Source organism: Leptonychotes weddellii, chromosome 8 (genome assembly GCF_054177405.1).
Source record: "Leptonychotes weddellii isolate Sample4059 chromosome 8, ASM5417740v2, whole genome shotgun sequence".
In the NCBI taxonomy this organism is placed as follows: domain Eukaryota; kingdom Metazoa; phylum Chordata; class Mammalia; order Carnivora; family Phocidae; genus Leptonychotes; species Leptonychotes weddellii.
This window is the reverse complement of record NC_138376.1, coordinates 121592644-121608436: the sequence shown is the minus strand read 5'-3', so window position 1 is coordinate 121608436 and position 15793 is coordinate 121592644. Positions and strand designations below refer to the sequence as shown.

The window sequence follows — 15793 nt, the reverse complement described above, 5'->3', positions numbered from 1 at the left end:
AAAAAAAAAAAAAGTTCCCTTCCAAGCAAGAGTAATAATGACTTTCCAAACTGACTCATTTTTGCTCACTTTTTCCCTTAAAACTAAGAAGCCTGAGAGTTTTCCTTTCTGACATTCAGTCAGTCCACGGGGGCGTCTTTCGGGGACAGCAAAAGGCAGACGGACGTGCGTTGTACCCGCATCAGTGGGTGTGCGCACTTGTGGGTCCAAGTGCCGACTCAGAACCCTTCCTCAAACGGCGACACTCCAGTCACGACGATGCCGGACCCTAAAGCGATACTGGAGGGCAGAGATTCAAACCCATCTGTGTGCCCTCGAGCAAACTGTTACTTCAGGTCACAAGGCCTGCGGCTGCAGAAACGACAACTCATGCTGCTCGGGGAGGTGCCAAACCCGCGTCTCCCTGCAGGTGCGCCACAGGGTGGGCCAGGGAACGAGGTCCAGCCCGTCCCTCAGAAGGTGGATCTCCACCCAGACACGGGCTGATAGCTGGGTCCTAACAGAACTGCCTTTAGACATGAGGAAGAACTAAAATTAAGACTTTTTCTTTTAGGGGCGCCTGGGTGGCTCGGTCGTTAAGCGTCTGCCTTGGGCTCAGGTCATGGTCCCAGGGTCCTAAGATCGAGTCCCCCATCGCGCTCCTTGCTTCCGGGGAGCCTGCTTCTCCCTCTGCCTCTGCAGCTCCGCCTGCTCGGCCACTCGAGCTCTCTCAAATAAATAAATAAAATCTTAAAAAAAAAAGAAGACTTTTTCTTTTAAAGGGAAAATCTAGAGAGACCGCACTAAGTGAAGGAAGAGCAGTTAGTACAGGACGCAGAGCCGGCTTTGTCCGGCTGTGCCTGGTGAAGGGTCCTGAGCAGGTAACTCAGATACTTGTTTCCTCCACCATGAAATCAAGGGACAGAGGCTGGATGACATCTAACATACCTCCAGCTCTGACATGCTACTATTCGGTCATTGAAACTACATCCTTTTGGAATGTAGAATGGAACATTATCTTTTTCCTTCTTTTTAAAATTTTATTTATTTGAGAGAGAGAGAGCATGAGCAGGAGAGGCAGAGGGAGAGAGAGAATTCCAAGCAGACTCCACGCTGAGCACAGAGCCTGACGTGGGGCTCGATCTCAGAACCCCAAGGTCATGACCCAAGCCGAAACCACGAGTCGGACGCTCAACCAACTGCACCACCCAGGTGCCCCTGAAACATTTTCATTCTGATGAAAGATCGTAAAGATCTGTGCTAGAACTTTGACATAAGCCGTCTCAAGTCACTGAAGACTTGATCCAAGTTGATGTCCAGGGGGTGCTGGGGACAGCAGACTTCAGGGAACCAAAGTATAGCCCGGCCTAAAGATCTAGGGCATGGCTGGCCTTCTGTATGTTCACGGAAGTCATGCTTCATCCTCGGCACTCATTTCCAAGACAAAACCCTGGATAACTCTAATATATCCAAATCCACAAACTGGCTGCATTTGGCAGAGATGTCAGTTGTTGGACACTCCAAGTGCCGCCAGAATGGATGGACGGATGGATGCAAAACACACACAGCAGCTGAGGGAAATTTTATTTTATGAGTGCATGTGGCCTGGGATTCATGGCAATGGTTCTTTAGGAAGTAGCAGGCCGAAGTCCCTCCTAAACGTCTGGCCAGCTTTGGCTCTCCTCTGCAGACAATGTCTCAGCTCCCTTCAACACAGCCATCAGAACTGGACTGAGGGTGACAGTCCCCTGCCGTCCCTGAACTTGGCTTTTCATAAGATCATCAGATATTTCCACTTCTCTGTTTCTCAGTACTTCAAAAGAGCACCACCTTAACTAGAAATGCTTTAAAACTAAACAGAGCAGGGGCACCTGGGTGGCTCAGTCGGTTAAGCATCTGCCTTCAGCTCAGGTTATGATCCCGGGGTCCTGGGATGGAGCCCCGAGTCGGGCTCCCTGCTCAGCGGTAAGTCTGCTTCTCCCTCTCCCTTCGCTCCTCCCCACACTTGTGCTCGCTCTCTCAAATAAATGAATAAAATCTTAAAAAAAAAATAAAACTAAACACAGCAATGCATTTTCTGAGTAAAAAGTGTATCAGTACATACGGTGGCAGTGGTGTCCTGGACAAATACTATAAATTATTAATTCCAAATGATTAACATTATTACTGAGCTAATCTAGTACTCAACAGTAAGATTCACCATATTCTATTGTAAATCCTCTGGCAATCAAAACAAGGAACTCCTTTATTCAAAAGGTGAAAAAGAAAAAAAAAAAACCTCCTCTACACGTTCCTTAATCGACTCAGTACAGCAGGTGGGTTTCACTCTGGTCGAGCCACCCTTAAAAAGGGAATTAGTGAAATGGCTTCCAACCAGTCAAACCTGTGTGCTTTCTGTACCATCTTCCACGCAATAGCTGCGAAAGCCTGGAGCATATCTGCCATAATCTGTCATTTTTCACAGTGAGCTCTCTGTTTCTGTCTAATTGCACACACACACACTCACTCACTACCTTTGTCATTAATTTATCTTTTTCAGGTTCTTTCAGAGGCTCTGGGCCCTGCGGGATTCTGACTTGAGAAAGAAGGCATTTTAACAAACTCTGTTAAGACTGTGTTTCTGCAAGGCTGAGACACTTCCCCGCAAGAGAAACCGACATTCAGCAAATGGGTTTTTCAAACTGCCAACCTGCCTTCCACCCAACACGGCTATCAGTGGGGGAAGAAAACAGAAACAAAAGCTAGAACATGAGTTTGCTGCAAGGAGATGTTAGGTAGAGCAAAAGCATGTTGAAAACCAAATTTCTTAACCCAGAGCACTAAAACATGTACTACACATGTTTTCTCACACTCAAGCTTCTGCTTTAAAGAAAAAAAAAGGCACAACAGGTTATGTGGACTGCAAAGGGCAAAGGAAGGTTTAAAATAGAAATAAAACTTTTCTTTCTTTTTTAGAAAGAATGCTGTAGACATAAAAAGGCAAAATTCAGAGCTCACAGGGAAGGGGCCGCAAAGATGAACCTTTGCCAAATGTGCTTTACAAGATTTACAAAGAGTAACGCCAACATCTTTCTTGTTCTTATTTTTAATTAAGGAGGAGGTGTTGTGTTCTAAGGAAGCTATGTGGATGCTGCTGGCTGAAACGTAGATTTGATCTTCTCGTGCTGGTTAGCTAACACTGATTTTCTGCCCCAGTGGAAGAGATTTTACTTTGATGCATGCCATTTAAATTCATTTTACACAGCTGCTTAATGTGGCTTGGCAAGGCGCGGCCAAACTAGCTTTGTGGGTCTAAATAGAACTCCAGAGTTGGTAAAGGACAGATCCTATGGATTAGCAGCTGATGATAAATGCTTTTCTCCCCCCACTGTTATTTTCCTACTGACTTACGGACTGACCTTGAAGGTACCACAAGAAAGGAAAAAAAGAGGAAAAGACAGTTTCCCAAAAGAAATGTTTACCTAATTCTAAATTTGTTATTTCATTTTTAGGATTATGTTTACAAAATTCTATATTTGTTAGCCCACGTTTAGGACCATGTTTACAGGATTTAGAACTCTCGGCTGCAAAATTATCATTTGCTCTTGCTGTCTAAATAAATGTATGCCGAATGTAAAACTATTGGAAGGCTCTCTCTGTTACGTATTCTTAACAAGTCGTAAAAGCATCGTTCTATATGTTTAGTCTTTAAACAAAGCCAGTTGACTGTTCCCTGTTTTATCTTAACCAAAAATGTGGCGTGTTTCTACTGAAACTAGTGAACAGGATTCAATCTATGTAGGATAATCTTATCGTTATGATATGCAAAGCAGTATCAATATTTTTGCTAAAAATCAGTCAATAATATGCTGTAAGAGCATTTACTAACCTAAAAATGGTGACAGCCTGCTATTATAAAGCTTTGTAGTAGGAAAGAAGACACTTTTTGTTGCTATATGTAATTCCTGTGTTGAAATTGATAATAACATGGCAACACCACGTTTAGAAGGCAAATTCTGTGTTGGAGGATTTGGTTGCATTTTTCTGGTGACTTCAATATTCTAAAACTCCTTGGGAGAAGGAAATAATAGAAATCTTTGGCACAGATGTCTGCTCAGTGATGATATAATGAAACCCCTCTTAAGTCCTATTAATAACCTGAGTCATGTCTCCTGCAGTGAGTCTCCTGTCAAATGAGGTCGCTGCACCCAGAACTGGGGGGGGGTGGGAGCAGGTCATCGTAGCGGCAGGAATGAGAACAACACAGTCATGATAACAGGGCCGTAGGACACAAGCTCCCAGACAACACGAGGACGACAGCAGGGGAAATCACGCCAGAGGAGGGAACTTCGTCCCTTTGACGGAGCTAGAAGTTTGCATTTCCCTCTCAGGCACGAAGGAAAAGAAGCCATGCCGAAAGCCATGCAAAGACAGGATCTGGGGGACGGCATGCAGGGCTCCACCACATGACCACGGGACTGTTCAGAAGAGGACAAAACGAACAAAAACCCCGAAACAAACAAAAAGGAACAAAAAGACAACCCCCTCTGGGATGGATTTCCTCTTAGGTCTTTCACTGTCTTGTTTTGGGTGTTCCTTTTGCAGCTTGATGGCACGGTCATTAACGGTTTAAAAAAAAAATGCCCAGGTCCCGCAGCAAGTCAGGTATGTGGCTACCTACCCGTACTGGTCAGGCTGGAGCATCAGGGGAGCCTGAGAGTTGCCATAGTTGGGGTGCTGGGAAGAAAACATGGGGCGTCCCCCAGCCCCAGACTGGCTGGGATAAGCAGGCGACCTAATGTATGGTGGCCTAAAGCAGAACAGAAGAACAACCTCTTTGGATTTGCTCTGTAGACAAGTGTGAATCCCCCTGCGCATTAGGTTCTGTCCACACGTAGGTGTGGAGGGCTACAGAATGTGGCCTCAGCCTCTGTACCATGCAGCTCCTGAGAGGGGGACTGGAGGTGGTTCCCTGGAAAGAGGGGGTGGGGTGGGGGGCAGGGGCAAAACGAGTAAGACTCTCAGGTCTAGTCTCGGTGTACACTTCACGCACCTCTGACTTCAGTACAAGCCGAAATACACAGTCCTCAGTTACAACGTCCCAAGAACTACAGTGGGCAGGATGCGGAGGCAAGGCTCTGGAATGGCCTGCCGAGCAGAAGCAGACAATGACAAGGCAGGGATGTGTACCTCCGCACGAATTTAGATAAAATGCCACATCGACTGGTTTGGGAAGGGAGCAGAGCAAGACTTTCACGTCGAATGGCTATGCCTTGGTCTCTGTGGTTATCTTCCTCCCAGGCCACCGTCCGAGGCCTCATGTCCAGGGCCATCTGGCACTTTCTACCTGAGAAGAGCTGGTGCTTTAGGAGTTGCAACAACGGTGTTTTAGGAGTTACAGGGACAGCGTGTGTTAAACCTAACTCAGAACTTCAACGGGACCAGGCAAACCAGTCTTCGTGGACAGGTTTATTAAAACATTCCCTAAGGTTCGGTTTAGTGTATACAGTGGTGGGGTTCAGGAGATTTTAAGTCACTGTAATGTGGATGAGGGAGAGAGAAAGAATGATTGACTTTCATTTTGATTCCTCAAGGGAAATTTATTATTATCTGGAGCAAACGGTGAGACTGAAGGGTCCCTAACATTCCCCAAATAGCAGCTTCAGAGGAAAAGTAACAAAGGGACACATTTAAACACACACACACACACACACACACATACACATACACACATTTTTCTTTCCCTTTGACAAAAATCAGATTCTTGTATCTTTTCTTCTGAAGACCACATATCTTCATACATAGCTTTCAATGTGCTTTGTTTTAAAACATATTTTAACATATGTTAAACATAACTTAAAACATATCTATAAATGCTTCTCTTAAAACTATTCGCTTCTGTCTCATAAATTTTTAATTATGTTATTTTTATGCAGGTTAAATATTTACTTCAAGAATTTAAAAAATCAAGATGGAAAACAAGTATGTAACTGAGGCTAAAGCCTTGCTCTATCAACTTAAACTTTATGAAATATTATCTTTCCTTTATTAGCCATATTTTGGTTTGGACAGATAGAGAGGTATGCCCAGAAAAATAAAATATAACATAAGAATATGAAATCTGTAAATCTCACACAGAAACATTTAGACAAACACACCCAATACAAATATGTGCATAGACAAAGTTTCTATTTTATAAGGATTTTTATGGTGGGGTTAAAAAAAAAAAAGGAAGGTGGTTCTTTTTCAGTGGGTTAGATTTTAAAAGCCTACTTTTTCGGCTTTAGACTTTTCCAGCCTAAACCTCGCTCCTCTAACCGGAACCACCCAGATATGCCACCGCCCTGGGGTGCTGGTTATAATGACTAGTCACAGTCATTCCAAATAAGCTCCCACAAGGGACTCGCCCACCACTCGGGTTCCTTCCTCGATGTCTCAGAGAACGTGGTCTGCCATTTACTTCTCTGTACTTTATGGGACCGCATGTGTTAACACCAAAGGAACGGCCAAGCCGAACGACACTGCACCGCTCCCCAGCCCGGGTGACCCAGGCGACGGCGCAGCTCTGTGCGCGACCCGCACCCACAGGTGCGCACGCAGACCGCCTGCCCCGACGGCATACCTGCTCTGTGCCGAGTTTGCAGCGGCCTGCATCACTGCGGCGGCTGCCTCCTGTGCCTTACGGTTCACGGTTGGCATCGGTGGCCCCATGCCTGGCCCTCCCTGCTGAGACATGCCGGGAGAGCTGGGGGTCATGCTGCTCATATTTCCAGGAAATGGTCTGTTCTGCATCCCAGCTGATGGCATTCGTCCCAGGGGCATAGCACCACATGGCTGGCTTGGCCCTTGTCCATGCATCTGGTTGTTGGCATTGATGCCCATGCCGGGCCCTGGGCCGCTGTAGCTTGCACTGGGCACCCCGCTATACGTTGGGGGTCTGGAGTAGTTACCTAAACAAAAAGCAAACACAAATTAAAGCCTTTTACTTTATCTGGACTGGTGAGAACATTCACTGGAAAGGCTTCTTGTCCAACAATGCGGTCAACACAGAATAGTCGTCATTATCCTTATTAACCCTTCCCCTGTTGGCACGGATGAGGCTGGCAGGGTCAACACATGTTCTCGGCCCATTCCAAAGGCAAAGAGCCACATGGGACCACTGAGAGATGGAGGGGACATTTAGGCGAACCATTAAAGCCATCTAGAAACAGGCAAGGGATGCTAGTACCGAGTGTCGCCTCAGTCCACCCAGAGCTCACATGTTTACCTTTCAAAGTCGTGATTTCAAGCCCTAGTCCTTAGGAACACACCACCGAGACCGCATCACTACATCACCAGTGTCCGACAGTTCTGACAAAGGGCTCTCAGAAAGAGGACACGTAAGGCAAGATGCACATATGGTCAAAATTATCCTCCAAAACCCCACCGGAGGTGTCGTGTGCGTGCTCAGCAATAGTCCGGCCAAACAACCCATTTTTCTCTGGTGTTGGGAGCACGTTTTGTTTGTTTGTGTGTTTGTTTTGTTTGTTTTTTTCCCTGAGCACCAGAGAAAGCAGCTAGTTTATGCTTGGTGCCATGTCTTACGAAATGTGGTTTCAAGCACTACCCTGACGTTCAGCGCGGTGAGATGGTGACTCCGTGGGGAGCAGGCAGAGCGTGAGGAAGAAGTGAAGGGCCACGAACACGCCTCCAGCCCCCGTTCACACCGGGGAACACACTGAGGAGAACGGCAGCTTCGAGGGCCTCAGCTATTTCAATAGTTTTGTCTTCTCTCTCCTTCCACACCTTTTATTTTGACTGAGTATACACAGATTAAATTCAAGTAAGTTAAAGGCATATGTGATGTCATTCCAATAATAATAATGACTGCAGATAGTTACTGCTGAACCACACTACGCATGACACGTGGGGTTAAGTGCTTTGCGTCAAATGATTTCATTCATTTCTCCGATAACCATATAAAAAATACATATAAATGACGACGATTCCATTTACAAATGAAGAAAATCAACAGCCAGTAAGTTAGGGTTCAAGCTCAAGCAAAAGGATTCTGGGACCCATGTAATTAACCAATAAAATATGCTGCCTTCCCACAAATGATTAATGAAATAAAATGAATGTAAAAGGCATTTGCAGAATATGGATTAACGTTTCTCAATCAATTCTTACTGCTTTCTGGAAGAATCTCCTTGTCAAAACAACATAACCATTCTAGGGGATATAAAGTTAAATATAATGCAATTCCTGCACTCAAGAAGCTCACTGTGTGTGTGTGTGTGTGTGTGTGTGAGTGAGGTGGAGTAGAAGGGATAAGACAAGGAAAAGTATAAAAGCAAGAAAAGTGCAAGACTAATCTGCTTGGGGGGGGCAGGGGTCAGTGCGGTAGGGGAGTTCAGGGAAGATTTCTTTGCTGGGCTGCGACCTCAGGAGCCCATGGGTGGCCAGGCCCTGGGACGCAGAGAGCTGGCACCGAGTGAAGGCTCTGCACATAATGTCTACAAGATCTTAACTTGTTCTCCTCTTTCTTGGTTTCACCCTCTTCTCCATAAAGCAAAGATAATCCTCTCTAATACTGCCTAGTTGAGGAGTTGCTAGGGTTAAAGGACATTATGTATGTAAAGTATTGCAAACAGGCGCGTGAAAATGGTAGGGGGTAGGTATCTGGGTGGCGAGTAAGGCAGAGGAGAGGACAGCACACGTGGCCCAGCCAGCCAGACAGCAGACAAAGTCAGGATGGGTCACTGTGCGCGGGGGTCGTGGTGGGGGGAGGTCAGGTTCAACAGGGCCTTGTGTTCCAGGCCGCCAAGTGTAGGGTTTATTTTGAAGATAAGGAGGAGTTTCTCCAGGTTTTCCAGCAGAAATCGGATTTGATGAGCAACAATAATAAAAGCAAATACTTAATATTTACTATGTGCTAAGCTCAATCCCAAATTCTTTGTATGAACTCATTTAATCCTTGTATTCAAGCCTAAGAGGCCTCTGTTATTGCAACCCTAATTCTAGAGATGAGAAACCTGAGGCACAGGATAGGATGTTAAAGAGCTTGTCTCAAGGTCATGTGCCTACTAAGCAGAGAAGGCATGGTTCGCATTCAGGTAATCTGTGTGTTCAGAGTCCAAGCACAGGACACTATGGTGTGGCCTCTCAAATGCTTAAGGAAAAACCGTACTTATGTGACATATCATCACAACTGTAAAACCAGATTTTCTTAAGTCCACACATGTAAAGCTGCATCACCTAAATCTACAAGATCCATGGACTTTTCAACAAGGACGGGGTACTTGCTCTCTGTTAGGTGCATTACATGAGCTTTCTTATTTGGGTATCCATGAAGTGTGTTATTTATTGCAGACGATAGGAAGGTCACCACTCACACGAACCAGGGGCCGACACACTTTCTGTAAAGGGCTGGACAGCGAATATTTTAGGCTATTTGGGCCAGATGGTCTCAACTAAAATGTCACTATGGCCCTGACATGGCCAGAGGCACTCCATACACAAATGAGAGTGCCTGTGTTCAATAAAACTTTATTTACAAACACAGGTGGTGGGACAAAGTGGGCCATAATCTGCTGGCCCCTGCTACAGACCAACCTTAGGACCAACTAATATAGCGCTCCGCCAGCAGAAAAAGGGACTTGTGACAACCAGCACCCTTTGACCCTGAATGTCCTCTGGAAGGCTAAAGAAAGCCTAAAGGGGAATGACAACAGAGTGAGGCACTAGCAATTTCAGGAACTGGAAATGGAGAGGAAAACAAAACAGACTAGAAGAAACAGGAGAGGTGTGATACCAATGACCTCAGGTACCACCCAGGCCCACGTGAGTCAGTATTTTATGGCTAGCTCCTTGAATTTAAACCGCTTTTTCCTAAGAAAATACTCTGCCTTTGCGGAAATAATCAAACGGGCACTGTTTCCAAGTAAAAGGTAAGACATTCACTGTTCATCAATTTTAAAGTTCTTTATAAAAAGTTGTTCTGTTGTTTTGGAACCTCCCACCCCACAGGCCCCCACATAAGGTCCCCGTCTGTCTTCCAGTCCCATCATCGCGGTGGGAAGGGCACCTTATGCTTCCCCGGCTTGTGAGGGACAACGGTGTGGTGGGCAGGCTGCTGGCCTGCCTCTTCCCACGCCTTCTCGGGAGCACAATCCTCAGAACGCTTCTCTGGGGGCAGAGTTAAGGCTTCTCCTCTCCATCCTCACTGACCTCACACGCCCTCGCTGCCAGAGAGTCTGATAGCATCAGGGAACACAGTGCTCTTTTTTGGCACTTGCTTTTTATTAAAAATAAATAAACTCATTCACAGTTCGAATGCAAATGAAATTAATTCACATATTCATTCGATTACTAGCTCCGGTCCTCCCTCAGCACGTGGTAAGTGACTCATTTGGGAAGAAACCTGATTCAGTGAAAACATATGTACGCTTTGCTTTCGAAGGAAATGAAATAACACTTTAATCTTGTTTCAGAAAACAAGCGTTTAGACATGGTTATGGCAGACGTGGTCCACAACGCAGTTTTGTAAGAGAAGAAAGTTCCTGATTTTGTTGAACTCTGCTTACGGTCAGAAGAGAGAAACTCTGTCACCCCGGGCTCTTGCACTTTGGGTATCACTGGCAGTCAGACTCTGTATTTTAAGGAACACAAAGGAAAGAAATGACCGAGATGGTCGGTTACCCTGGACCCTACTTCCTCCTTCTCATTCCTGGTGTGTGCTAAGAGGAAGAGCTGTGGTTCAGTGGCTTTGCTCGACTCTGCAGCTGGTCTCCCGACAGCAGGCAGGCGGGGTCTGCGTGAGAGCACAACCACCATGCACACCCATACACGCACGCACACACTTGTGCTTAGAAAGGCCCGTTGAGTGCTGGGCTCCCAATCTCATTTTCCTCAATCAGTTGGGTTGATTCCATGAATTGGCACTCAAAAGCACATGTCAAGGGAATATGTTCTAATTATAGAGGCCTCTATTTGGGAGAAGAAATACAAAGTCCCCTTTTCTTCTCCTTGAAACGCTAAAGACTTTCCTCATTAAACTCACATGCCTGGATAAAAATGCTTTCTAAAGGCTTTAAATGGCTTAAGAGGCAGTGATGGACAAAGCACAGTCTCTAGAATTGGGGTCTGAAGAGCGGCATGACCTTGGATAAGTTATTTAACGTATGTGAACATCAGTTTTGCCATCAGTAAAGTAAGAACGGTAATGGGGACCTGGTACAAAGGGACTAGTAGAGTGCCGAGCACAGAGTCCCCTAATAAACGATAGCTGCCACCGTCATCATCAACAATCATAATACTATCAACAGCATGGATAATTGATGATCTTTCCCCATAGTCTTTTAAAAGAAGTGTGGAAGGAGTGAAAAATGATTAATGCCTCCCCCCTTTGCCTACTCGATAACGTATCTTTCTCCCCCAAATAAACAAAAACCAAACATATAAGCCAAGCAAAATATGAGAGGAAAAGCCAGGAATGAGAAGTGCAATCTTATTTCCATGTTTCTCTAATAGATTAGTAATTTGTTGGCACTAGCTCGGACAGAAAACAGATGGATCCAGCATTAGGCACAATGAAGGCAGCAGATGCTGGGCCAGCCCACCTCAGCTGGACGGGTCTTGCAGCCAAGTCCGAGAGCCCACAGTTTTCAAGTGGGTTCATCTTGGCACACCAGCTCCGGAAAATTGGTCACCAAATAAATTCAGATTTCAACCCACCAGGAGGTATATTCAAGCACCAGACAGAGGAAGAAGGAGCTAGACTCTATTTGAGTCACCATTATTTTAGGAGGATCACAAAAAATTCTGTACCTGACTCTGGAATATTTAAATTTGCTAGTTACAATCAATACTCCAAGCTTCCTGCTTTTTTGAACTATTAAGTGTTTCCACTCACATAAGAAGTTTTGCTTCTCAGTGTTACCATTCGACAATTCCTTATGAATCACTTCTACACGCAAGGCTCCGTATTATACCCCCATGCTGTGGAGGGTAAAATGGTGCCCAAATCACAGACCAGACACTCTACCCGGAGCAGGAAAAAATAAAATGGATTAATTAGCTATATATTATGATAAATATGTTTGTGAATTAGAGCTAAATAGGCATTTACCTTGTTGTTTAGTTAGTAATGTTCACCACTTCTTATAGCTGTCTACTATATAATATGATTTTTAGGTCATGTTTATAGAGATAGAATTTACATACAATAACAATCCTATATGTCCTATAACCACCACGACATGGGGTATTTCTATATCATGACAAAAAATTACCGGTTTGTGGTCAATCCCACCCCCACCCATGGGAACCATTGATCTGATTTCTCTTCCTACAGTTTTGCCTTCTCCCCAATGTCATATACAATCATACAGTATGTAGTCTTTTGTGTCCGGCTCTTTTCCCTTAGCATCACGCTTTTGAAATCCATCCACATTATTGCACACATCAGTGGCTTGTTCCCTTTTGTTGCTGAGTAGCATTCAATTCTGTGGACATTTGAGTTATTTCCAGGTTTTGGCAATTACGAACATTTGCACACAGGTCTTTGTGTGGACACAGGTTTCATTTCTCTTGGCAGGAATGAGAGTGCCAGGTTGTAGGGTAAGTGCATGTTTGACTTTATAAGAAACTCTACCAAAAAATGTATGAGTTAAAAAAAAATGTATGAGTTCTAACTGTTCTACATCCTTGATATTGTCAATTAAAAAAAATGAGCAATTCCAGTAGGTGTCAAGTGGATATCACTGTGGCTTTAATTTTCATTTCCCTAACAAAGAATGACTTTGAGCATTTTTCACATGTTTATTTGCTGGTTACCATATTTCAGTAAGATCCTTTCTGTGTTAAAAAAAAAGTTATATTTCAAAAACCTTCTTCCAACTCTAGCTTTCTACACAGGCTGATAACACAATGTTGCTCTTTTAGATATTACTTTGGAGGGAAAATGACTGAGTAGATATGAAGACCACAAAAGCAGGTTCAAAATGAAAGCTGACTTACCTTCAGTTGCATTAAATCCTACTATTTGTGGGAATGGAGAGAATTTGTTTTGGAATTGGTATTTATGGCAACATATCTTCCCTAGATCAACATGCATTTTAAAAAGTCTTCACAATGTAGGAGAAATAACCATATTGCACAAAGCTTGGAACAGAGGGGGAAAGGCCGACTACCTCACAGTATGGCTTTAGTGGCTCACTTCTGGTGGTTCTTTCCATATGTTACATAACGGGACCCCTTTAAAAATTTAATTATACAGGAGCACCTGGGTGGCTCAGTCATTAAGCACCTGTCTTCGGCTAAGGTCATGATCCCAGGGTCCTGGGATAGAGCCCCACATCAGGCTCCCTGCTCAGTGGGAAGTCTGCTTCTCCCTCTCCCTCTCCCCCTCCCCCTACCTGTGTTCCTTCTCTTGTGGTCTCTCTCCGTCAAATAAATAAAATCTTAAAAAAAATTTAATTATACAATAATGCAAGTTCGGTGCAGAGAATATAGACACACAGAGAGAAATAGACAAAAATGATCCTTCGTTTTACCTCCTAAAGATAAATTATGCACTGAGTCATCAACCCCAACCCCGTGAAGCATCAAGGTAGGGTTGAAAAGGTACCAGTGTCTCTGGAACTCTCCATCTTCATCTTTGTCAGAAATAGTTCTTAAGGGCCTCTTACATGCTAGCTCTGTGCAAATGGCTGGGGATTCAGCAGCAAACGAAGGCAAAGAGCTGACATTCTGGTGGCAAGAGACAGGTAAAGAAGGAAGTCTAGACCCTGTCATGTGGTGCCAGTGAGTGCCCTGAAGAAACATGGCAGCAGATTTATACAGAGTGGCGAGGGGAGGCGTCCCTGCCGAGGAGACTGAGGAGAGCCACTCCAGGGAAGGGGGCCTCTCAGGAAGAAGTGCATCTTCAGAGAAACAACTGTTATGGAGGCTGACATCATACAGGCCCAGGGGACGGACGGGCACCGTCAGATACCAGCAACACCTGACTCCAGGGCGGTGAGTGCGGAAGAGAGCACAGGCCCTCAAGGAGCAGGGGGGTAACCGTCTGCTATGTGTGACCTTCAGAAAGCCACTTGTCACTCCCGAGTTCAGTTTCCTCATCTGTAAAAAGGGTATAATACAAGTTTATCTGTCCCATGAGGTTGCTGTGGGGAAAAAAATAATAATAACTGTAACTACTGTTGGATGCTGACAGTCAATAAATAGAACCTTTCAAGGAACAGAGAGAAACTGTTCCAGTATTAGTAACTTTTTAATCAGTGAAATTCTTTTTTTATATATTGCATCATAGGTCGGTTTTTACTTTCATCACGTACAGACATTCAAATTTATTTCTCAAACCGAGTAGAAGTAAACACTGACATTAAAAAATGTAAAAAGGTATTATCTCAAGTCAATAGCAAAATTTAGTGTAAAACAGTAAAATCTCTATGGTAAGAAATGAAAGAGTCTCAGGGTCACCACTGTCACGCCTTGCCTGAGCACCTCTGTCCTCCCTGTGCTCTGTGCACGTGGGGACAGCACTGCCTGGAGGGGGAGCTCTGACCTGCTTCCCCTGAGGGCTGAGAGGGACCCTCACCCATTTGTCACTTGTCACTCAATAAAGCCATTTCTTTTCAAACATTTGAAAAAAGTGGCCGAGCTGTGAGCCCGAGGAAAAGGCACCTTGCTAAGATGTCAAGTAAAGCTGAATGTCCACAGCTGTATTTCTACAGTGCTCTCCAGGATTGTCATGACCAAGCCCTGTCTTAGAGGAACAGCCCACTGGATGATTTCGCAAGGATGTGCTTCTTCAGCGAGGGGAGTGAAGGGCAGCACTCTTGAGTGCTGTTGGTTTTAATTAGCAAGGGAAAAGAGTTTTGCACTGGTCAAAATTAAAGCTGCTTTATGTTTTTTTTTTTTCCTTTTTTAAATTTTAAGTTGATTTGTAGTTTAAATTTTCTTCACTCCTTCCTAAATTCCTGGGTTTTGATAAAATTGTGATGGTTATCGGTCTATTAAGAAAAATTCAGGCTTAAATCTTATAACGTGAAAACTAAATTTGAGCATCAAAAGAAAACTGCATTAACAATCTTTCACTGTAAACTGACCTACTTCAATTTCTTTTTCCCAATATCAGTGAGATAGAGATTTGGAATATTTCTTTATTCTTTCTTTTTTTTTTTTTTTAAGATTTTATTTATTTATCGACAGATAGAGAGCACAAGTAGGCAGAGTGGCAGGCAGAGGGAGAGGGAGAAGCAGGCTCTCTGCTGAGCAGGGAGCCGGACGCGGGGCTCGATCCAGGACCCCAGGACCATGACCTGAGCCGAAGGCAGCCGCTTAACCGACTGAACCACCCATGCGCCCCTGGACTATTTCTTTAACAACAAAACAATATAGAACATGGAACTGACACTTGCCTAGTACTGTTGATTTAACCATAAAATAAGGCTACGGTGATATGGTAATAGGAGGCTATAATTTGTCATGTGTATCATAACCGGTTTCAAGGGGGGAAAAATGAGTTAACTGAACAGGGAGTGAGAAAGCAGCCTTTGGAAAGCCAAAGAACAGGATGTGGTCAGTCTGCAGCACTGTCCAGGGGAACATGAATCCATGGGGCAGACGCATCTCACCTCTTTCGAAGAGAGGCTGAATTTAGCGTAATTCAATAATAAGACTGAGATTCAGGACTTAAAATAGTAGAGACTGAAATCCTGGGTCATGGTGACACCAAGGATGTCATGGGCCTATAAGGTACTCTAAAGTAGCTAGGGGCCGCAATGAGTGACATTTATGCGTTGATCCTCTTCAACTGAAACAGATGTAACATTATTAATGTCTGATTCAC

The 15793-nt window shown here is 44.4% G+C and overlaps 1 protein-coding gene across 12 annotated transcripts in view; it reads right to left on the bottom strand.

Annotated features, from left to right (window-relative positions):
* ARID1B (AT-rich interaction domain 1B) overlaps window positions 1-15793 on the bottom strand; it is a 425168-nt gene that overhangs the window by 55606 nt on the left and 353769 nt on the right. For 6 of the 12 annotated variants that reach the window (XM_081829188.1, XM_081829193.1, XM_081829189.1 and 3 more), the window contains 2 exons: window positions 6581-6908; window positions 4640-4768 (listed from right to left, as the gene is read on the bottom strand). In XM_081829188.1, the coding sequence (XP_081685314.1) occupies window positions 4640-4768; window positions 6581-6908 (457 nt within the window). The remainder of the gene's footprint in view (window positions 1-4639; window positions 4769-6580; window positions 6909-15793) is intronic. The other 6 variants (XM_081829191.1, XM_081829197.1, XM_081829192.1 and 3 more) reach the window with 1 other exon arrangement.